This window comes from Cherax quadricarinatus, chromosome 45 (assembly GCF_038502225.1).
Source record: "Cherax quadricarinatus isolate ZL_2023a chromosome 45, ASM3850222v1, whole genome shotgun sequence".
Classification (NCBI taxonomy): domain Eukaryota; kingdom Metazoa; phylum Arthropoda; class Malacostraca; order Decapoda; family Parastacidae; genus Cherax; species Cherax quadricarinatus.
Genome location: NC_091336.1, coordinates 11,832,981 through 11,856,488, shown reverse-complemented (window position 1 = coordinate 11,856,488; position 23,508 = coordinate 11,832,981). Strand labels below are relative to the sequence as shown.

The window sequence follows — 23,508 nt, the reverse complement described above, 5'->3', positions numbered from 1 at the left end:
TGATTTTGACTGGTTTTTCAATGAAAAGTACCTTGAAATTGAGCTCAAAGTAGCAGAAATGTTTGATTTTTACCAAAGTTCAAAAGTAAACAAATCATGCTACGCATCCAATACACGTCAACTGGTGAGTCTAATATTCTTTCACAAGTGCGCTGATATTATTTATACCATTTCTACACTAATGCAGTAGTCTGCATAACAGTAAATAAACTTTTTTTTTTTGTGTGTGAAAAAAATTCAAAGTGGAAAGCAAAAGAATGTAAGAGCGGCGTGGGGACGTGACTAATGAACAGAGGAAATTTTATTTTAGTGCCAGGAATGTCTCTTGTTTATTCTGGACCCTATTCGGAAATTGGCATCTTTTGAAATTTGTGTGAAATTGGCAAAATTGCTAAATTCTGACCTTATTGGATAGTTGAAATCGGTAAATGGGTGTTTTCTTATACTCGTTTGATAGAAAAAATGGAGTTCTAGCGAAATAGTTATGATTTTTGTCGACTAGTACAATGGAATTGGCCGAAAATAGGGCTCAAAGTGGGCAGAATCGCCGATGCGTAAACATTGTCCAGACCGCTAACTTCGCCCCTGAGAACAAGTCTCAGAGAGGGCCTGGCGACCCTGAAAGGGTTAAGGGGAGTGACAATGTTTTCCCTCTGCCAAGCTACCACACCTCCATAGTATATAAACAAAATGTTTGCATACTATGTAACATGGTTCTTACATAATTTTGAAGAAAATATCATAGATGGATTAATGAACGTAATTGACGTAAAATTAGACATTTAATGTGCCCAAGAGTGATTATTACATAATTGAGATGTGCTCATGGAGAATGTAAACAAACCGGGTGGCCCGTGCCATATTTGAAAGACCACTTGCTGTATAGAAAGTTTTGGTCGTAATTTGAGATGGCCATGTTGGTGGAACGCCGTAAGGCGAAACACCGAAAGGCGGGGCCCTACTGTATATTAGAGCTGGTTTCCTCTGTTCTGTTCAATATACTGTACACTACTGTATAAACATTTAAAGATATACCAGAAATGTTATAAGTGGTGCAAAGGTGACATTAAAACAGTATCAAAGATAATTGAAATAAACCCACTACCATTATAGTATGCTCCTCACTTAGCGACAAATTCGTTTACGAACTTATTTTTAGGAACGGAACTTGGTCGTTAAGTGAGGAGAGGCTGTAAACATCTGTCTTGACCACACCTGTGGTTACATGTGACAACCTCACCACTAATCATGGATAAACACAAGCTAGGTGTGGGGTTATGGACTGGGAAGATACAAGAGTGAAAGAGTAAATGGCGGATGCTGCCACCGCTACTGGCGTTGTCATCACTCGCCATGCTATGGCCTATTTTATTCATTCTAGAGTATATATCATGTTTTTGTTATTAATATTGCTTATTATGTCATTAGATGAATTGTGATAGATAAGCTGTAGAGTTGATATTAGTGTAATTTTGTCATGCCTCCCGAGAGGCTGGAATGGATTAATTTAAATGAGGAAAATTGACTCGGCATACGAACAAATCAGGATACGAACGAGGTCATAGAATGGATTAAGTTTGTAAGCCAAGGTTCCACTTCATATATAAAGCATTTAAGGCTTTTGTTTGAGTGTATTTTAAAAAACTTCTTTGCAGATTCTAGTAGTCGCTTGCAGCTCCTACTAAGGGAAGCAGAGGAGGAGAAGAGCAAGTTAGAGAAGCAACTGATTGACCAGAGCAACAATGAGCAGCATAAAGTTAGTGCCATTTCTTAGCAAGTGCAGAATTAAGTGAATTTGTGTATATATATAAATAAATCTCTTCTTATTATTTATTATTGACTTACTAACTGAAGTAAGGTTAATAATTACAAGATGTGATTATGAACTTCCAAAAAATTTGTGAATCTACTCGAGCTCTTTGTGGCCTACTTACTTTGAATCCTACCTCGGCTCGTGTCAAAGCCTGTTCTTTCTTATGATATTATTCACAATAGACTACAGACACCCAGATATCTGTTCACTTTTAAATTAATAAGAGCAGCAGGTGTGAGGACATTTTCCTACACATCTTGCACTGCATGACCCCCACATAATTCCTAACTAAGCCAGTAGAACATAAATGTTGGTTTGCTGGTAGAATCCAGTAAAAATCCTGCACACTTGCATCCTGTGTAATTGCATACACTGCTGATTTAAAAGTTTTTTTTTCCTATCAATTCTTTTATTTATATAAATATTGTAGCTAGAATTACAATGTCAGACAATGCCTTAAACCATTCAGAAACATTGATATGTGCAATGAAAATAAGATTTTGCTTGTAGAAAGAGGCTCTGTCCAACTACAACATCCCCACACCACCAAAGTGCAGGCAATACCCTTGTCTTCATTGCAATCAGTGTATGTATATGCAAGTTTTAAGTTTCAGCATTTTAAAATTGCTTTCAAAATAAGTAAAATTTACCTCTTGGACAATTAAATTTATCATGTTTAACTATAAAATGTATTACTATTTTCACTATGGTAAGCCTTTCATTTAAGACTTTTTTTTTTTTTTTTCATTAACACATCGGCCAATTCCCACCAAGGCAGGGTGGCCTGAAAAAGAAACACTCTCATCATTCACTCCATCACCGTCTTGCCAGAGGGGTGCTTTACACTACAGTTTTAAAACTGCAACATTAACACCCCTCCTTCAGAGTGCAGGCACTGTACTTCCCATCTCCAGGACTCAAGTCCGGCCTGCCGGTTTCCCTGAATCCCTTCATAAATGTTACTTTGCTCACACTCCAACAGCATGTCAAGTATTAAAAACCATTTGTCTCCATTCACTCCTATCAAATACGTTCATGCACGCTTGCCAGAAGTCTAAGCCCCTCGCACACAAAACATCCTTTACCCCCTCCCTCCATCCCTTCCTAGGCCGACCCCTACCCTGCCTTCCCTCCACTACAGATTTATACACTCGAAATCATTCTGTTTTGTTCCAATCTCTCTACATGTCTGAACCACCTCAACCCCCTTCTCAGCCCTCTGGCTAATAGTTTTGGTAATCCCACACCTTCTCCTAATTTCCGAACAACGAATTCTCTGCATTATATTCACAACACACATTGCTCTCAGACGTGACATCTCCACTGCCTCCAACCTTCTCCTCATTGCTACATTCATCACCCATGCTTCACACCCATACAAGAGTGTTGGTACAACTATACTCTCGTACATTCCCCTTTTTGCTTCCACGGACAAAGTTCTTTGTCTCCACAGACTCCTGAGTGCACCACTCACCCTTTTCCCCTCATCAATTCTGTGATTCACGTCATCCTTCATAGACACACATGCTGACACATCTACTCCTAAATGTCTGAATAAATTCACCTCCTCCACACACTCTCCCTCCAGTCTGATATCCAGTATTTCATTACCTAATCTTTTTGTTATCCTCATAACCTTACTCTTTCCTATATTCACTTATAATTTTCTTCTCTTACATACCCTACCAAATTCATCCACCAACCTCTGCAACTTTTCTTCAGAATCTGCCAAAAGCACAGTGTCATCAGCAAATAGCAACTATGACAACCTCCACATTGTGTTTGATTCTTTATCTTTTAACTCCACACTTCTTTCCAAGATCCTCGCATTCACTTCTCTTACAACCTCATCTATAAATATATATTGAACAACCACGTTGACATCACACATCCTTGTCTAAGGCCTACTTTTACTGGGAAATAATCTCCCTCTCTCCCACATACTGTAACCTGAGCTTCACTGTCCTTGTAAAAACTCTTCACTGCTTTCAGTAACCTACCTCCTATGCCATGCACCTGCAACATCTGCCACATTGCCCCCCTATCCACCCTGTCATACGCCTTTTCCAAATCCATAAATGCCACAAAGACCTCTTTAGCCTTATCTAAATACTGGTCACTTATATGTTTCACTGTAAACACCTGGTCCACACACCCCCTACCTTTCCTATATATACATACATATACATATACATATATATACATATATATATATATATACATATATATATATATATATACATATATATATACAGTGGACCCCCGCATAGCGAACTTAATCCGTGCAAGAGGGCTGGTCGTTATGCGAAATGTTCGCTATGCGAATTAATTTTCCCCATAAGAAATAATGGAAATAAAATTAATCCGTGCAAGACACCCAAAAGTATGAAAAAAAAAATTTTTTACCACAAAAAAATGTTAATTTTAGTACACACAAACTGAAAAAGGCATGCACAATTACATGACACTTACTTTTATTGAAGATCTGGTGATGATTGATGGGATGGGAGGAGGGGAGAGAGAGTGTTAGTGTTTAGAAGGGGAATCCCCTTCCATTAGGACTTGAGGTAGCAAGTCCTTTTCTGGGGTTACTTCCCTTCTTCTTTTAATGCCACTAGGACCAGCTTCAGAGTCACTGGACTTCTGTCGCACAACATATCTGTCCATAGTGGCCTGTACCTCTCGTTCCTTTATGATTTGTCTAAAGTGGTTCACAACAGTGTCATTGTAACAGTCACCAGCACGGCTTGCAATAGCTGTGTGAGGGTGATTTTCATCAAAAAAGGTTTGCACTTCAAGCCATTTTGCACACATTTCCTTAATCTTTGAAGTAGGCAATTCCTTCAATTTCTCTCTCCCCTCCTTTGAACCAGTTTCCCCAGGTCTGGCCTCTTGCTCTTGAAGTTGATCTATCAGCTCATCAGTGGTTAGTTCTTCATTGTCCTCCTCCACCAACTCTTCCACATCCTCCCCACTAACCTCCAACCCCAAGGACTTCCCCAATTCCACAATTGATTCCTCAACTGGTATACTACTCCTCTCAGGGTTAGCCTCAAACCCTTCAAAATCCCTTTTGTCTACACATTCTGGCCACAGTTTCTTCCAAGCAGAGTTCAAGGTTCTCTTAGTCACTCCCTCCCAAGCCTTACCTATAAGGTTTACACAATTGAGGATATTAAAGTGATCCTTCCAAAACTCTTTTAGAGTCAATCGAGTGTCTGTGGTCACTTCAAAGCACTTTTGAAACAGAGCTTTTGTGTACAGTTTCTTGAAGTTGGAAATGACCTGCTGGTCCATGGGCTGCAGGAGAGGAGTGGTATTAGGAGGCAAAAACTTCACCTTAATGAAGCTCATGTCCCCATAAAGTCGCTCTGCCACGTCTGTAGGATGACCAGGGGCATTGTCTAACACCAGGAGGCACTTAAGGTCTAATTTCTTTTCAGTTAGGTAATCTTTCACATTGGGGGCAAATGCATGGTGTAACCAGTTATAGAAAAATTCCCTAGTGACCCATGCCTTACTGTTTGCCCTCCACAGCACACACAAATTATCCTTGAGGACATTCTTTTGCCTGAACGCTCTGGGAGTTTCAGAGTGATACACTAATAAAGGCTTAACTTTGCAATCACCACTAGCATTGGCACACATCAACAAAGTAAGCCTGTCTTTCATAGGCTTATGTCCTGGGAGTGCCTTTTCCTCCTGAGTAATGTAGGTCCTGCTTGGCATTTTCTTCCAGAACAGGCCTGTTTCATCACAATTAAACACTTGTTCAGGTTCCAGTCCTTCAGTTTCTATGTACTCCTTGAATTCATGCACATATTTTTCAGCCGCTTTGTGGTCCGAACTGGCAGCCTCACCATGCCGTATCACACTATGGATGCCACTACGCTTCTTAAATCTCTCAAACCAACCTTTGCTGGCCTTAAATTCACTCACATCATCACTAGTTGCAGGCATTTTTTTAATTAAATCGTCATGCAACTTCCTAGCCTTTTCACATATGATCGCTTGAGAGACGCTATCTCCTGCTAGCTGTTTTTCATTTATCCACACCAATAAGAGTCTCTCAACATCTTCCATCACTTGCGATCTTTGTTTCGAAAACACAGTTAAACCTTTGGCAACAACAGCTTCCTTGATTGCCGTTTTCTTGCCCACAATAGAAGCGATGGTTGATTTTGGTTTCTTGTACAACCTGACCAGGTCGGTGATACGTACTCCACTTTCATACTTATCAATGATCTCTTTCTTCATTTCAATGGGTATTCTTACCCTTTGAGGTGTAGGGTTGGCACTAGAAGCTTTCTTGGGGCCCATGGTCACTTATTTTCCACAAACAGCACCGAAAACACTGTAATAATACGAAATATTCCGAGTGTATGCTTGAATGTTACCGCGGAGGCTGGCTGGTAAACAATGGGACGGGCGGCACATGTGAGGCTGGCTGAGGGCGCACATTGGACGCGTCTCGGACGAAGGTCGCTGAGCGGGTTTTTGTCCACTATGCGGGGCAAAATTTTAGCGAACAAAGCGTTCGCTATGCGGATTGTTCGCTATGCAAGGCGTTCGCTATGCGGGGGTCCACTGTGTATATATATATATATATATATATATATATATATATATATATATATATATACACACACACACACACACACACACACACACACACACACACACACACACACACACACACACACACACACACACACACACACACACACACACACACACACATATACACACCCTAGGTAGTAGGTTGGTAGACAGCAACCGCCCAGGGAGGTACCACCGTCCTGCCAAGCGAGTGTAAAACGAAAGCCTGTAATTGAAAGAAGAAAGAAAAAAAGGATTGCTGGTGTCCTTTTTTCTGTCTCATGAACATGCAAGATTTCAGGTACGTCTTGCTACTTCTACTTACACTTAGGTCACACTACACATACATGTACAAGCACATATATACACACCCCTCTGGGTTTTCTTCTATTTTCTTTCTAGTTCTTATTCTTGTTTATTTCCTCTTATCTCCATGGGGAAGTGGAACAGAATTCTTCCTCCGTAAGCCATGCGTGTTGTAAGAGGCAACTAAAATGCCGGGAGCAAGGGGCTAGTAACCTCTTCTCCTGTATATATTACTAAATGTAAAAGGAGAAACTTTCGTTTTTCCTTTTGGGCCACCCCGCCTCGGTGGGATACGGCCGGTGTGTTGAAAGAAAGAAGATATATATATATATATATATATATATATATATATGTATATATATATATATATATATATATAATATATATATATATATATATATATATATATATATATATATGTATATATATATATATGAGGTTAATCATAGAATTGATGAGGGAAAAAAGGTGAGTGGTGCGTTGAGGTATATGTGGAGTCAATAAACGTTATCTATGGAGGCAAAGAAGGGAATGTATGAAAGTATAGTAGTACCAACACTCTTATATGGGTGTGAAGCTTGGATGGTAAATGCAGCAGCGAGGAGACGGTTGGAGGCAGTGGAGATGTCCTGTTTAAGGGCAATGTGTGGTGTAAATATTATGCAGAAAATTCGGAGTGTGGAAATTAGGAGAAGGTGTGGAGTTAATAAAAGTATTAGTCAGAGGGCAGAAGAGGGGTTGTTGAGGTGGTTTGGTCATTTAGGGAGAATGGATCAAAGTAGAATGACATGGAAAGTATATAAATCTATAGGGGAAGGAAGGCGGGGTAGGGGTCGTCCTCGAAAGGGTTGGAGAGAGGGGGTAAAGGAGGTTTTGTGGGCAAGGGGCTTGGACTTCCAGCAAGCGTGCGTGAGCGTGTTAGATAGGAGTGAATGGAGACGAATGGTACTTGGGACCTGACGATCTGTTGGAGTGTGAGCAGGGTAATATTTAGTGAAGGGATTCAGGGAAACCGGTTATTTTCATATAGTCGGACTTGAGTCCTGGAAATGGGAAGTACAATGCCTGCACTTTAAAGGAGGGGTTTGGGATATTGGCAGTTTGGAGGGATATGTTGTGTGTCTTTATATGTGTATGCTTCTGGACTGTTGTATTCTGAGCACCTCTGCAAAAACAGTGATAATGTGCGAGTGTGGTGAAAGTGTTGAATGATGATGAAAGTATTTTCTTTTTGGGGATTTTCTTTCTTTTTTTTGGGTCACCCTGCCTCGGTGGGAAACGGCCGACTTGTTGAAAAAAAATATATATATATATATATATATATATATATTATGCATGCATGCATGCATGTGCTTGCCTGTGTAGTGTGACCTAGGTGTAAGTAGAAGTAGCAAGATGTACCTGTTATCCAGCGTATTTACGAGACAGAAAAGACACCAGCAATCCTACCATCATGTAAAACAGTTACAGGTTTCTGTTTCACAGTCACCTGGCAGTACGGTAGTACCTCCCTGGGTGGTTGCTGTCTACCAACCTACTACCTAAGACTAATATAGGGCACTAATGGCAATTGTAGTGGATAAGACTGTTTGCTGTGATCATAATAACAGACAATTATCTAACCTATAGACTTGGTCCATTGTTTCCATACCAGCTGACTTGATGGATTTTGTCCCATATTTATAAACCTCTAATGGAGTTTTCACTGTATTTTTAGTTACTGAATTGATAGTGTATTTTAGGTCATACCTCTTATTCATTGATTGTTTTTTTTTCCAGATTGAGCTCGAACAATATGTAGAGATGCTCAACAAAGAAAATGCCGAGTTTAAAAGCAAGTGTGCAGCTAGTGAGGAACTCTCCAGTAGACAGATGTCTCAACTTAGCAATAAAGATGTTGTTATTGCAGCTTTAAACTCAAAGGTAATATTACATAATTTAATATTCGGTCAATTATATTCCATTAACCCTTTCACGGTTTCAGACGTACTAGTACGTCTTACGCACCAGGGTTATTGATGTACTAGTACGTGTAAATTCTAGAGCCTTCAAATTTAGCGAGAGAAAGCTGGTAGGTCTACATATGAAAGAATGGGTCTGTGGTCAGTGTGCACAGATTAAAAAAAAATCCTGGAGCACACTGTGCATAATTAGAAAAAAAAAACTTTGAATGTGTTTTTGGTTTAAAACTGAATTTTCACTGTATTTTCGTATGGTATTTATGGTTGTATTCTAGTTTTCTTGATCTCATTTTGTAGAATCGAAGACATATTACAGAAATTGAGATGATTTTGATTGGTTTCACAAGGAAAAGTACCTTGAAATTGAGCTCAAAGTAGCAGAAATGTTTAATTTTTTCCAAAGTTCAGAGGTAAACAAATCATGTCATGCATCCAATACACATCAACTGGTGAGTCTAATATGCTTTCACAAGTGCGCTGATATTATTTATACCATTTCTACACTAATGCAGTAGTCTGTATAACAGTAAATCTTCTATTTTTTGCGAGAAGAAAAATTCGAAGTAGAAAGCAAAAGAAATATAAGAGGGGCCTGGGGACGTGACTAATGAACAGAGAAAATGTTAGTGCCAGGAATGTCTGTCTTGTTTATTTTGGACCCTATTTGTAAATTGGCATCTTTTGAAATTTGTGTGAAATTGGCAAAATTGCCAATTTCTGACCACTATTGGATAGTTCAAATCAAAAAATGGGTGGTTTCTTGTACTCATTCCATAAAAAAAAATGGAATTCTAGTGAAGTAGTTATGATTTTTGTCAGCTAGCACAGTGGAATTTGCCGAAAATAGGGCTCAAAGTGGGAGAAATCGCTGATGCGTAAAATCAAGACCGTAAACTTCGTGAGAGCATAATTTCATAAGTTTTCCATCAAATTTTGTACTTGTCATTATAATCGGGAAAAGATTCTCTATCATTTCATAAGGATTTTTTTTAAATTTTTGAAATTTTCGACACTGAGAACAAGTTTAGGAGAGGGCCTCTCGACCCTGAAAGGGTTCATACTATTACAGTAATACAGAAGTACTAAATCTAGATAGGGAGTGTGCAATTTTTTTTCTCCAATGTAGGCTGTAAGAAAAGTACTGTTCATTCTTAGTTTGTATCAGTCTGGTGATAATGCATATTCATATTTTGTGTTGTATGGTAATTAAGTTTGATTATTCATTAATTGTATTTTTTCTAGCCAGCAGTCCTTTCATTTCCCACTTTTTTTTCCTTGCTAATTAAAGTTTGGAAGTTAGGAGGAGGTGCGGGATTACCAAAACTGTTGTCCAGAGGGCTGAGGAAGGGTTGTTGAGGTGGTTCGGACATGTAGAGAGAATGGAGCGAAACAGAATGACTTCAAGAGTGTATCAGTCTGTAGTGGAAGGAAGGCGGGGTAGGGGTCGGCCTAGGAAAGGTTGGAGGGAGGGGGTAAAGGTTTTGTGTGCGAGGGGCTTGGACTTCCAGCAGGCATGCATGAGTGTGTTTGATAGGAGTGAATGGAGACAAATGGTTTTTAATACTTGACGTGCTGTTGGAGTGTGAGCAAAGTAACATTTATGAAGGGATTCAGGGAAACCGGCAGGCCGGACTTGAGTCCTGGAGATGGGAAGTACAGTGCCTGCACTCTGAAGGAGGGGTGTTAATGTTGCAGTTTAAAAACTGTAGTGTAAAGCACCCTTCTGGCAAGACAGTGATGGAGTGAATGATGGTGAAAGTTTTTCTTTTTCGGGCCACCCTGCCTTGGTGGGAATCGGCCAGTGTGATAATAAAAAAAAATAAAATTAAAGCCCTAATTGCATCTCAAAGTTAAATACAGGAAGGCCCCGCTTTACGGCGTTTCACTTTACGGCGTTCCGCTTATACGGTCATTTCAAATTATGACCAAAACTCGCTATACGGCTCCTCCCACCTGACTTTCTAATACGGTCACCGCGCCCCACCTTGTTTGTTTACATTCTTCGTGAGCTCAGTAAGCACTAAGTCTCTCCATTTTGTCTGGAAACTCCAAAATTTCAAATGTTTTTAAAAGTTATTTCATATTTTATATATACTCTGATAATTATACTTATTATTAGGTGGTAAGTTATTAAATGCTGTAAAGAGTTTTTATGAGGATAGTGAGGCTCAGGTTAGGGTGTGTAGAAGAGAGGGGGACTACTTCCCGGTAAAAGTAGGTCTTAGACAGGGATGTGTAATGTCACCATGGTTGTTTAATATATTTATAGATGGGGTTGTAAAGGAAGTAAATGCTAGGGTGTTCGGCAGAGGGGTGGGATTAAATTTTGGGGAATCAAATTCAAAATGGGAATTGACAGTTACTTTTTGCTGATGATACTGTGCTTATGGGAGATTCTAAAGAAAAATTGCAAAGGTTAGTGGATGAGTTTGGGAATGTGTGTAAAGGTAGAAAGTTGAAAGTGAACATAGAAAAGAGTAAGGTGATGAGGGTGTCAAATGATTTAGATAAAGAAAAATTGGATATCAAATTGGGGAGGAGGAGTATGGGAGAAGTGAATGTTTTCAGATACTTGGGAGTTGACGTGTCGGCGGATGAATTTATGAAGGATGAGGTTAATCATAGAATTGATGAGGGAAAAAAGGCGAGTGGTGCGTTGAGGTATATGTGGAGTCAAAAAACGTTATCTATGGAGGCAAAGAAGGGAATGTGAAAGTATAGTAGTACCAACACTCTTATATGGGTGTGAAGCTTGGGTGGTAAATGCAGCAGCGAGGAGACGGTTGGAGGCAGTGGAGATGTCCTGTTTAAGGGCAATGTGTGGTGTAAATATTATGCAGAAAATTCGGAGTGTGGAAATTAGGAGAAGGTGTGGAGTTAATAAAAGTATTAGTCAGAGGGCAGAAGAGGGGTTGTTGAGGTGGTTTGGTCATTTAGAGAGAATGGATCAAAGTAGAATGACATGGAAAGTATATAAATCTATATGGGAAGGAAGGCGGGGTAGGGGTCGTCCTTGAAAGGGTTGGAGAGAGGGGGTAAAGGAGGTTTTGTGGGCAAGGGGCTTGGACTTCCAGCAAGCGTGCGTGAGCGTGTTAGATAGGAGTGAATGGAGACGAATGGTACTTGGGACCTGACGATCTGTTGGAGTGTGAGCAGGGTAATATTTAGTGAAGGGATTCAGGGAAACCGGGTATTTTCATATAGTCGGACTTGAGTCCTGGAAATGGGAAGTACAATGCCTGCACTTTAAAGGAGGGGTTTGGGATATTGGCAGTTTGGAGGGATATGTTGTGTGTCTTTATATGTGTATGCTTCTGGACTGTTGTATTCTGAGCACCTCTGCAAAAACAGTGATAATGTGCGAGTGTGGTGAAAGTGTTGAATGATGATGAAAGTATTTTCTTTTTGGGGATTTTCTTTCTTTTTTTTTTTTTTTTTGGGTCACCCTGCCTCGGTGGGAAACGGCCGACTTGTTGAAAAAAAAAAAAATGTATACCTGTACTTAAATAAACTTACATACTGTGCTGGCATGCAGGTACACATTAAAATCAGTAAGAGTGTCTTATGTCTCCAGACGTCATATTAGTAATGATAATAATCATCGTCTCATTTAAATGTCGTATATTACGTTAAATACACATTTTCATTAATCCATCTATGATATTTTTTCAAAATTATATAATAAACACGATACATAACATAAGATAATAAATACACCCCACAATAGAATAAATAAACATAAATATGAGATGTGGTAGCAGACGACTTGCACAAGTGACGCCATATTAGAAATGCTAATAATAATAATAATCACCGAGTCTTATTAAATGTTGTATATTACGTTAATATACACATTTTCATTAATCCATCCATGATATTTTTTTCAAAATTATATAATAAACACGATACATAACATAAAAAGATGATAAATACACCCTACAATAGAATAAACAAACATAAATATGAGATGTGGTAGCCAGGTAACTTGTACAAGTGATGCCAAGAATAACATTTTCTCTAATCTAACATAAGAGAAAATGTGTTACTGGGGGTAACTGTAGAAAATTATTCCTTTCGTATGTATGTAAGTAAGTTTATTTAGGTATACACAAATACAGTTACATAGATTATCATACATAACATGTGTAGAGAACCTAGGATAACCCAAAAAAGTCAGAGTGACTTATTTGCATTGCCTTCACTCAGAGCATCATTTCTTCTCAAAATGATGTTACATGAGAATGGGAGTGTTCTTTATTTATTCTACCGTATCAGTGTAGAGACAACCTGTACACAATGTAACTTGTACACAAACCAGACGTGTACACTTTCTTTGTTTACAAAACTTGCCTTCGCCTGGTTTGTTTACATAACTCTGCGCCTGTCCTCTCTCATGCACTCATTCTCTCTCTCTCTCATTTATTCGTTTTATCTCATTTACTTACTCCTGACCCTACATTAAGACTACAAATATTTTAAGGTAAGTAATGAGTGAACTGTATATACATTTTATCGCTCTGGGATGCTTTTAAATATCATAGAATATATGTGTGGGTGGGTTGGCCTGGTATGGTAGCCCGGCTGACTACCATACATACCACACTTGATTTTTTACAATAAATACTACTCATCTCATCCTATATTTTAAGGTAAGTAATGAGTGAACTGTATACATTTTATCGCTCTGGGATGCTTAAATATCATAGAATTGTATGTGTGGGTGGGGTGGCCTGGTATGGTAGCCCGGCTGACTACCATACATACCACACTTGATTTCTTACAATAAATACTACTTGTCTCACCCTAGATTAAGACTATAAATATTTTAAGGTAAGTAATGAGTGCACTATGTGTGTATTGTACTTTTTTATTGTTTTTTGATGCCTGGTTCTATTGCTAACTTAATATATGTTAGTGTAAACTTGTTATCTAGTGTTTGTATGCATTTGTAAGTGGAAAAAAAGGGTATTCCACTTTACGGCAGTTTCTGCTTCACGGCGGTAGCCTGGAACCTAACCAGCCGTATAAGTGGGGCCTTCCTGTAACTGGTTATTAAATAAATGTGCTGTTACTATTCAAAGATAGGATGACTTGGAGGGTGTATAACTCTGTGGTGAAGGGGAGGAGGGGTAGGGGTCGTCCTAGGAAAGGATGGAGGGAGGGGGTAAGAGGTTTTATGTGCAAGGGGCTTGCACATGCAGCAGGCATGTGTGATTATGTTAGATGGGAGTGAATGGAGACTAATGGTTTTGGGACTTGACGAGCTGTTGGAGTGTGAGTAGGGTAATATTTTGTGAAGGGATTCAGGGAAACCAGTTAACCGAACTTGAGTCCTGGAGGTGGGAGGTACAATGCCCCCACTTGAAAGGAGGGGTTTGGGATATTGGCTGTTTGGAGTGACATCTAAACTGTTGTATCTGAGTGCCTCTGCAAAGACAATGATTGTGTGAATGATGGTGAAAGTGTTTATTTTTTGGGTTATTCTGTCTTGGCGGGAGATGGCCAACATGTTGAAATAAAAATTTAAGGTAGGGTGTAAATGTCACAATTCAGATGATCCTCTGAACTGCAATAGCTTAACCTTTCTTTCTGAGTGCAGGCACTACCCTTCCCACCATACCTAGATGCAAGTTCAGGTAATTGGTTTTCTGAATCCTTGCATAAACGTTACCATGCTCACTCTCCAACAGCATGGCCATTAAAAACCACTTATCACTCTGATCTAAAACATGTACAAGCTTGCTGAATGCTCAGTTTCCTAACACTCAAAGCCTCGACTCCCATCCCTCTATCTTTTCCTGGGACATTCTCTACCCTTTCTGCCTTTCTCTTTATAGTTATACACCATTTTCATTTGAATTATATCCTAGGTGACCTATCTTCTCAGTTTTTTCACTCCAACTTCTCTGCAAAACATTCACACCACACTTTGCTCACAAACATATCTCCACTGCCTCTAGCTTCCTTCATTAACTGTTTTAGATAAGCCTCCAAAGCCTTGTATATAATTATAAGTGTATTGTATGTAGGTTCAGTCACTGGACTGCAAGCTTGCAATGGCAGATGAAGAACTGGAGGAAGATAGAATGAAACTGATGCAGTTGGATGCTGTTATGGAAAAATGTAACATCTTTGAGAAGGTAAGTGTAAAGAGCATTTTATTTTAAATTAAGTATTGCAAGATTTAAAACTACAGAATCTTTGTTTAAAATGAGTTAAGAGGTGTATTAAAGAAAAGTTATTTAGAGACTTCTAAATTAACTTGTTCAAATATTAAATAGCATCCTTTGTTTATTTATTTTCTTGTATTCTCTTTCTAGCCTTTAACCATCCACTTAATCTGCTACTAGGTGCATTAATTAAGGCACAAGTGTGCTTAGTTTTTAACCCTTAAACGATCCAAACAGATCGACGTTCAAATTCGTAGTGCTACAAAAGTAGATCTACTTTTTTTTTTACACATTTTCAAATGTAAAACAAAAAAGATCTACCTTTTTTTACATTCAGATGTTGAAAAAAATGTATATATAAGTTTGGACCATTTAAGGGTTAAGGAAGATAAAAGATTTCTCATTAGAATCAAAATTGGGGATTTTTTCAAGTTGGAGAAAACTTAATTTGATGTAGAAAATATTTTGTTTTCTGCACTTGATCATATTCCAAACTAGTCTACTAGATATGGTTTTCTTTGGTAACTGCTGGTTTAAATTTGAAAAATAGTGGTCCATACACTAGTTGTTCTCGGTGTAGGAGTGGAATGCATTGTGAAGTACATAGTAGAATTAACCCTTAAACTGTCCAAACGTAGATCTACGTTTGTACCGCTAGCGCTCCAAACATAGATCTACGTTTTATTTTTCCTGCCTTCAAATTTGGCACGATAGGCCTGAGCAGCCTAGCCATGAGAGTATGGGTCTGCGCACTCAATATGCACAGCATGAAAAAAATCGGGGATGCCGCAGTACCGCATGGTACCACCAGTTAGTTTCAGCTCCATCTTGGGTCAACATTATGGCAAACCTCCGTCTTTCACTCACACCTCGGTGCATTAACTGTCTTGTTTGAGGAAAGTGACACAGAATGCGAGTTTAGTGGATTTGACACTGATGTGGCCACTAATGATCGAGGAATTAATGAAAATGTTGATAACCCAGATAACACTCAGCCCATCACCTTTGATGTGGACAATGTGACCATACTAGATCCTCAGTCCAGCAATTCTGGGGTGGTTAATGTGGGCAGTGTGGCCACAACAGACCCTCCACCCAGCACCTCTGGGGTAGCTAGTGTTACCACCCAAAGGCAACTATGCAAGAGGTAATTATTTCATGTGGTTTTGGTGTTGACTAGTGAAAGTGATATAAGTGAAGATGAGTTGATTTTTATGCCCTTAGAGGATTCGTTGAGTGATAATGATATTCATTATTCCCCAGTGAAACGTACTTTTAGGCGTCATTGCCTACGTTCGGGCAGTGTGCCATACGCAGTCCTCAAGGGTCGTGGGAGGTCACAATCCAAAACCCCAGCCACTGATAGTGATACTGATCGTGAAGGAGAATATACTGGGATGGAGGAAAAGGAGGCGGGTGGCATGGTGCCTGGACCTCGTGGTGCGGTGGGTGGGCAGACAAAGGACCGCCCAGCACCCTCTCAACCATGTGCTGCCTCTACTCCTGTCCCTCCTCCTGGTCCCCCATGCCACAGGTCCACCCTGCACCACCAGACCGCAAATGGAACTGGACAGAAAGTACACCATGCCACATCCTTGCAATTTTGATGCCAGTGGAAGTGGTATCATGCCAGAATGTCCCATCACAAATGAGTCTACAGAGTTACAGTATTTCCAACTATATTTTGATGAGCGCATTATGAAATTCACCCAGACCAACAGTTACTACTGCTATACAATGCACAACACAGAAGTTGCAGAATCGTCACGGCTGCGCAGGTGGAAAGATACGACTGTGGCTGAAATGTATTTACAGTGGTCCCTCAATTATCGTCCATAATCCGTTCCTGGAAGTGGGACTATTATCGAAATAGACGATTTTCGAACCAATTTTCGCCATAAGAAATAATGTAAATACAATTAATCCGTTCCTGACGCCCAGAAGTATTAAAAAAAATTGTTTTTACATGAAATATAGATGTAGTACATAAACAATACAATGGCATATGATGAATGAAACATTAACTGCATAACACTTACCTTTATTGGCAATTCTTCTTAGTGTATGGAAGACTGAAGGAGGAGAGACATTAAATTACTGTTTGGAAGGGGAATCCTCTTCCATCAACACCTCAGGTACCAAGTGCTTTTCTGGGGTTACTTCTCTTCTCTGTTTCTTAATGCCACTAGGACCAGCTTGAGAGTCACTGGAGTCCTGTCTCGCAAAAAAAAAGTGTCCAGAGAGCTCTGTTTCTGGCGTCTCTTTAAAACTTCCCTAAAATGGGCCAAGACTGTCACTGTACAAGTTGCCGATATGGCTTGCAATATCCTTCTCGGGGTGATGTTTCTCCATAAATCTTTCCATTCTACCCCACATTTCAAAAATCTCCTTAATTTCTGAAGAAGGCACCTTCTTTCATCTCTCTTCTTCCTCTGCAGCAGGATTCTGAACTGCGATCTGTTGCTGTTCCTGCTGAAACTCTTGCTCCTTTCATATTGTTCAATGATGTTTTTCTTAAATTCAGTCGTATTTCTCACCTTTACCAAAAGTTTGGCACTAGCTTTCTTTGGAGCCATGGTAGCTTATTTAGCACTTGCAAGCACTAAAATGAATGGAATATTATGAAATATTTCGTATGAACACATGAGGGGACCGTCGTTCACTGGCTGAGAACGGCTCAGAGCCTTGAGTATGCATCCAGGACAAAAGATGATTAGCGAGTTAACGGACCATTTGCGCGCCAATGTTTAGATGAAATAACGGGACTATTTCCGAAATCGACGACTTTCAGGCCGGACGATTATTGAGAGACCACTGTATTCCTTGGCACTATCATGCTTATGCCACATACATATAAGAATAATATAGCACACTATTGGTCCACAGACTACTTCATCAGTACTCCAGTCTTCTGTGACCACCTTCCCTGTAACAAATTCACTGTTGCTACAAATGTTGCACTTCTCAGATAGGAATACGCCCTGCAGAAGTGACCTTCTGTACAAAATCCAGGAAGTTTTTATGTATCTGAAGCAAAAATTCCGTGCCTACTTTTATCCATTCAAGAACATTGTTGTTGACGAGTCCTTGATTCTGTTCAAGGGACAACTGTCATTCAAGCAATGTATACCAAGCAAACATAATCGCTTTGGTATAAAAATGTCATGTGTGACTGTGAGACTCGTATTGTGTTGGATGTCACCATCTACACAGAAAAATACACTTGACGATACCAGGCGCAAGTTGAGCATTTCTGGGGATGTTGTTCACAAGATGGAGCCATACCTTGGCAAGGGTCATATATTATACACAGACAACTGGTATACAAGCCCTATTCTCACTGATTTCCTCCATGTGAACAATACTGATATATGTGGAACAGTGAGAAGAAATAGGAAACACATGCCAAGTTTCACTGGAGATAGTGCTGAAGGTGCAGTACAAGCATTTCATGCCAATGACATCATGGCACTGATGTGGGATGACAAACGGGACATGACGTTGCTGTCAACCATCCACAGATACAAGATGGTACGAACAGTTGGTAAACAGGGACACCAATGAACATTTTGTAAAGCCAGCTGCTGTTGTCGACTATACGAACAATGTGCGACTAGTTGACAGGTGTTTTTCCACCTTGTAGATATTGCAATGCTCAGTGCCTTCAACATGTATGAAATAGACTGAGAAGCGACAACGCTATGTGGAATTCACCCTCAGTGTCATAAAGCAGATAGTAAAGAAAGTATGGTCCCACACCTGTACCTGTCCCTCAACAGCGAGCTGTCACCCCGCAACAACCACAGGGTGACGTGCCAAACTAAATAATCCCTAACTGTTACTGCCTGATACCGCTACTGTCTACCCCAAACAAGAAGTACACCTAACATCCAACTTACGACCGTACTTCTGGCAGCTGGGCTGGGCCAGCTGATACGTACCACTGTACAATATTTGACAATACTCGCGGCGGCAACGCGCCATGCATGCATCATCAGTTTGAGTTACCCTGCCCTGTCAGCAGCATCATACTGTATTAACTGTACTAACTGGACAGTAAATTTCGCCATGGTCCCTAAGAGGAAATCTGAATTTTGTACTGGAGATTGTGGCAAGAAATGCTCTTACACTCGAACTCGCTCTATTTGTTTTCACTGTTGCACATAAATCTATCTGTATCTGTTTGTCTCCCTGTGTGTGTCTATCTTTGTCTACCTGTGCGTCTGTCTTTCTGTCTACCTGTGTCTCTTTGTCTATCTGTGTGTGTCTTTCTGTCTACCTATGTATCTCTTTGTCTGCTTGTCTGTCTCAGAGCCGCTCATGAACCAACAGGCATTACACACAAAGCAGAGTTGTCACATCTTCTATATGATGCTAATATTGCTATACAGCTTACTTATCTATCACAATTCATCTAATATGACATCATAAACAATATATGTAAATAACATAAAACCCTGATATACACTCTAGAATGAATAAAATATGAACTTAACTGCTTTAAACTCCACATCTTGTACCTGTGCTGGTGTGCAGCTACACATTAAAATCATTAAGTGTGTGTTGTTGATCTTAAAGATTTTTTTTTTTTTTTATTATCACACTGGCCGATTCCCACCAAGGCAGGGAGGCCTGAAAAAGAAAAACTTTCACCATCATTTACTCCATCACTGTCTTGCCGGAAAGGTGCTTTACACTACAGTTTTTAAACTGCAACATTAACACCCCTCCTTCAGAGTGCAGGCACTGTACTTCCCATCTCCAGGAGGACTCAAGTCCGGCCTGCCAGTTTCCCTGAACCCCTTCATAAATGTTACTTTGCTCACACTCCAACAGCACGTCAAGTATTAAAAACCATTTGTCTCCATTCACTCCTATCAAACACGCTCCTGCATGCCTTCCTGCTGGAAGTCCAAGCCCCTCGCACACAAAACCTCCTTTAACCCCTCCCTCCAACCTTTCCTAGGCCGACCCCTACCTTGCCTTCCTTCCACTACAGACTGATACACTCTTGAAGTCACTGTTTCGCTCCATTCTCTCTACATGTCCGAACCACCTCAACAACCCTTCCTCAGCCGTCTGGACAACAGTTTTGGTAATCCCGTACCTCCTCCTAACTTCCAAACTACGAATTCTCTGCATTATATTCACACCACACATTGCCCTCAGATATGACATCTCCACTGCCTCCAGCCTTCTCCTCGCGGCAACATTCATCACCCATGCTTCACACCCATATAAGAGCGTTGGTAAAACTATACTCTCATACATTCCCCTCTTTGCCTCCAAGGACAAAGTTCTTTGTCTCCTCAGACTCCTAATTGCACCACTCACCCTTTTCCCCTCATCAATTCTATGATTCACCTCATCTTTCATAGACCCATCCGTTGACACATCCACTCCCAAATATCTGAATACATTCACCTCCTCCATACTCTCTCCCTCCAATCTGATATCCAATCTTTCATCACCTAATCTTTTTGTTATCCTCATAACCTTACTCTTTCCTGTATTCACTTTTAATTTTCTTTTGCACACCCTACCAAATTCATCCACCAATCTCTGCAACTTCTCTTCAGAATCTCCCAAGAGCACAGTGTCATCAGCAAAGAGCAACTGTGACAACTCCCACTTTGTGCGATTCTTTATCTTTTAACTCCATGCCTCTTGCCAAGACCCTCGCATTTACTTCTCTTACAACCTCATCTATAAATATATTAACCCTTTGACTGTCGAAGGGCCCAATCCTGAAGTTGCTCCTGGTGTCGCAAAATATTCGAAAAAAAAAAATTATTTTTTCTTATGAAAATGTTAAGATTATTTTTCTGATTGTTTTAGTCCCAAAAAAAAAAATTTCCCATCAGTACTTACCGAGATATAGAGGCATGAAGTTTGCAGAAAATGAGCCGCGTATGGCAACAGCGGCGACTGCCGCTCACCCGGTAAACTTTAGTTTACAGTGGACCCCCGGTTAACGATTTTAATCCGTGCAAGAGGGCTCATCGTTATGCGAAATAATCGTTATGCGAATGAATTTTCCCCATAAGAAATAATGGAAATAAAATTAATCCGTGCAAGACGCCCAAAAGTATGAAAAAAAAATTTTTTTACCACATGAAATGTTAATTTTAATACACACAAACTGAAAAAGGCATGCACAATTAAATGACACTTACTTTTATTGAAGATCTGGTGATGATTGATGGGATGGGAGGAGGGGAGAGAGTGTGTTAGTGTTTAGAAGGGGAATCCCCTTCCATTAGGACTTGAGGTAGTAAGTCCTTTTCTGGGGTTACTTCCCTTCTTCTTTTAATGCCACTAGGGCCAGCTTCAGAGTCACTGGACTTCTTTCGCACAAGATATCTGTCCATAGTGGCCTGTACCTCTCGTTCCTTTATGACTTGCCTAAAGTGTTTCACAACATTGTCAGTGTAATAATCACCAGCACGGCTTGCAATAGCTGTGTGAGGGTGATTTTCATCCATGAAGGTTTGCACTTCAAGCCACTTTGCACAGATTTCCTTAATCTTTGAAGTAGGCAACTTCTTCAATTTCTCTCTCCCCTCCTCCGAAGCAATTTCCTCAGGTGTGGCCTCTTGCTGTTGAAGTTGATCTAGCAGCTCATCAGTGGTTAGTTCTTCATTGTCCTCCTCCACCAACTCTTCCACATCCTCCCCACTAACCTCCAACCCCAAGGACTTTCCCAATGCCACAATGGATTCCTCAACTGGCACAGGATTCTCAGGGTTAGCCTCAAACCCTTCAAAATCCCTTTTGTCTACACATTCTGGCCACAGTTTCTTCCAAGCAGAGTTCAAGGTCCTCTTTGTCACTTCCTCCCAAGCCTTACCTATAAGGTTTACACAATTGAGGATATTAAAGTGATCTCTCCAAAACTCTCTTAGAGTCAGTTGAGTTTCTGAGGTCATTACAAAGCACCTTTCAAACAGAGCTTTTGTGTACAGTTTCTTGAAGTTGGAAATAACCTGCTGGTCCATGGGCTGCAGGAGAGGAGTGGTATTAGGAGGCAAAAACTTCACCTTAATGAAGCTCATGTCCCCATAAAGTCGCTCTGCCACGTCTGTAGGATGACCAGGGGCATTGTCTAACACCAGGAGGCACTTAAGTTCTAATTTCTTTTCAGTTAGGTAATTTTTCACATTGGGGGCAAATGCATGGTGTAACCAGTTATAGAAAAATTCCCTAGTGACCCATGCCTTACTGTTTGCCCTCCACAGCACACACAAATTATCCTTGAGGACATTCTTTTGCCTGAACGCTCTGGGAGTTTCAGAGTGATACACTAATAAAGGCTTCACTTTGCAATCACCAGTAGCATTGGCACACATCAACAAAGTAAGCCTGTCTTTCATAGGCTTATGTCCTGGGAGTGCCTTTTCCTCCTGAGTAATGTAGGTCCTGCTTGGCATTTTCTTCCAGAACAGGCCTGTTTCATCACAATTAAACACTTGTTCAGGTTTCAGTCCTTCAGTTTCTATGTACTCCTTGAATTCCTGCACATATTTTTCAGCCGCTTTGTGGTCCGAACTGGCAGCCTCACCATGCCTTATCACACTATGGATGCCACTACGCTTCTTAAATCTCTCAAACCAACCTTTGCTGGCCTTAAATTCACTCACATCATCACTAGTTGCAGGCATTTTTTTAATTAAATCCTCATGCAACTTCCTAGCCTTTTCACATATGATCGCTTGAGAGACGCTATCTCCTGCTATCTGTTTTTCATTTATCCACACCAATAAGAGTCTCTCAACATCTTCCATCAATTGCGATCTTTGTTTCGAAAACACAGTTGAACCTTTGGCAAGAACAGCTTCCTTGATTGTCTTTCTGGTGCCCACAATAGTAGCGATGGTTGATTGGGGTTTCTTGTACAGCTTGACTAGGTCGGCTATACGCACTCCACTTTCATACTTATCAATTATCTCTTTCTTCATCTCTATAGTAATTCTTACCCTTTGAGGTGTAGGGTTGGCACTAGAAGCTTTCTTGGGGCCCATGGTCACTTATTTTCCAGAAACAGCACCGAAAATACTGTAATAATACGAAATATTCCGAGTGTATGCTTGGATGTTACCGCGGAGGCTGGCTGGTAAACAATGGGACGGAGCGGCACATGTGAGGCTGGCTGAGGGCACATTGGACGCGTCTCGGACGAAAATCGGTATGCGGGTTTTTAATCGGTATGCGGGGCAAAAATTTTGCGATAAAAGTAATCGTTATGCGGAAAAATCGCTATGCGATGCCATCGTTATGCGGGGGTCCACTGTACTTGTATTTGAAGGTTTGTTGTTTTTTTCACTATTTTATTTTTTTACATAACTTATGTGGCTTGTGAGACCAAAGTAAGGTGCAATGTACATATATACACTCGTTGTATACAACACAATAAGCACACAAACATAATTATCAATATATTGTTTACAAAACTTGTTTACAAAAACAATACAAAAAATTGTTTATTACTATTGTTCTATAATATATATACCAATATACAGTCACTGAACATATTCCTAGAAGTTCTGCAGCTTGTGGAACTCTGTGAAACATGGTGTCATACACAGTGGTGTTTTACACTCTTACACATAAAACATGGTGTCATACACAGTGGTGTTTTACACTCTTACACATAAAACAT

General features: G+C 40.1%; 1 protein-coding gene across 4 annotated transcripts in view; it reads left to right on the top strand.

The window, feature by feature from the left end:
• Nucleotides 1-23,508, top strand: part of LOC128694842 (kinesin-like protein KIF20B) — a 276,960-nt gene that overhangs the window by 170,091 nt on the left and 83,361 nt on the right. For all 4 annotated transcript variants that reach the window (XM_070094293.1, XM_070094292.1, XM_053785169.2 and 1 more), the window contains exons 23-25: nt 1,656-1,756; nt 8,498-8,641; nt 14,709-14,819. In XM_070094293.1, coding sequence (XP_069950394.1) covers nt 1,656-1,756; nt 8,498-8,641; nt 14,709-14,819 — 356 coding nt within the window. The remainder of the gene's footprint in view (nt 1-1,655; nt 1,757-8,497; nt 8,642-14,708; nt 14,820-23,508) is intronic.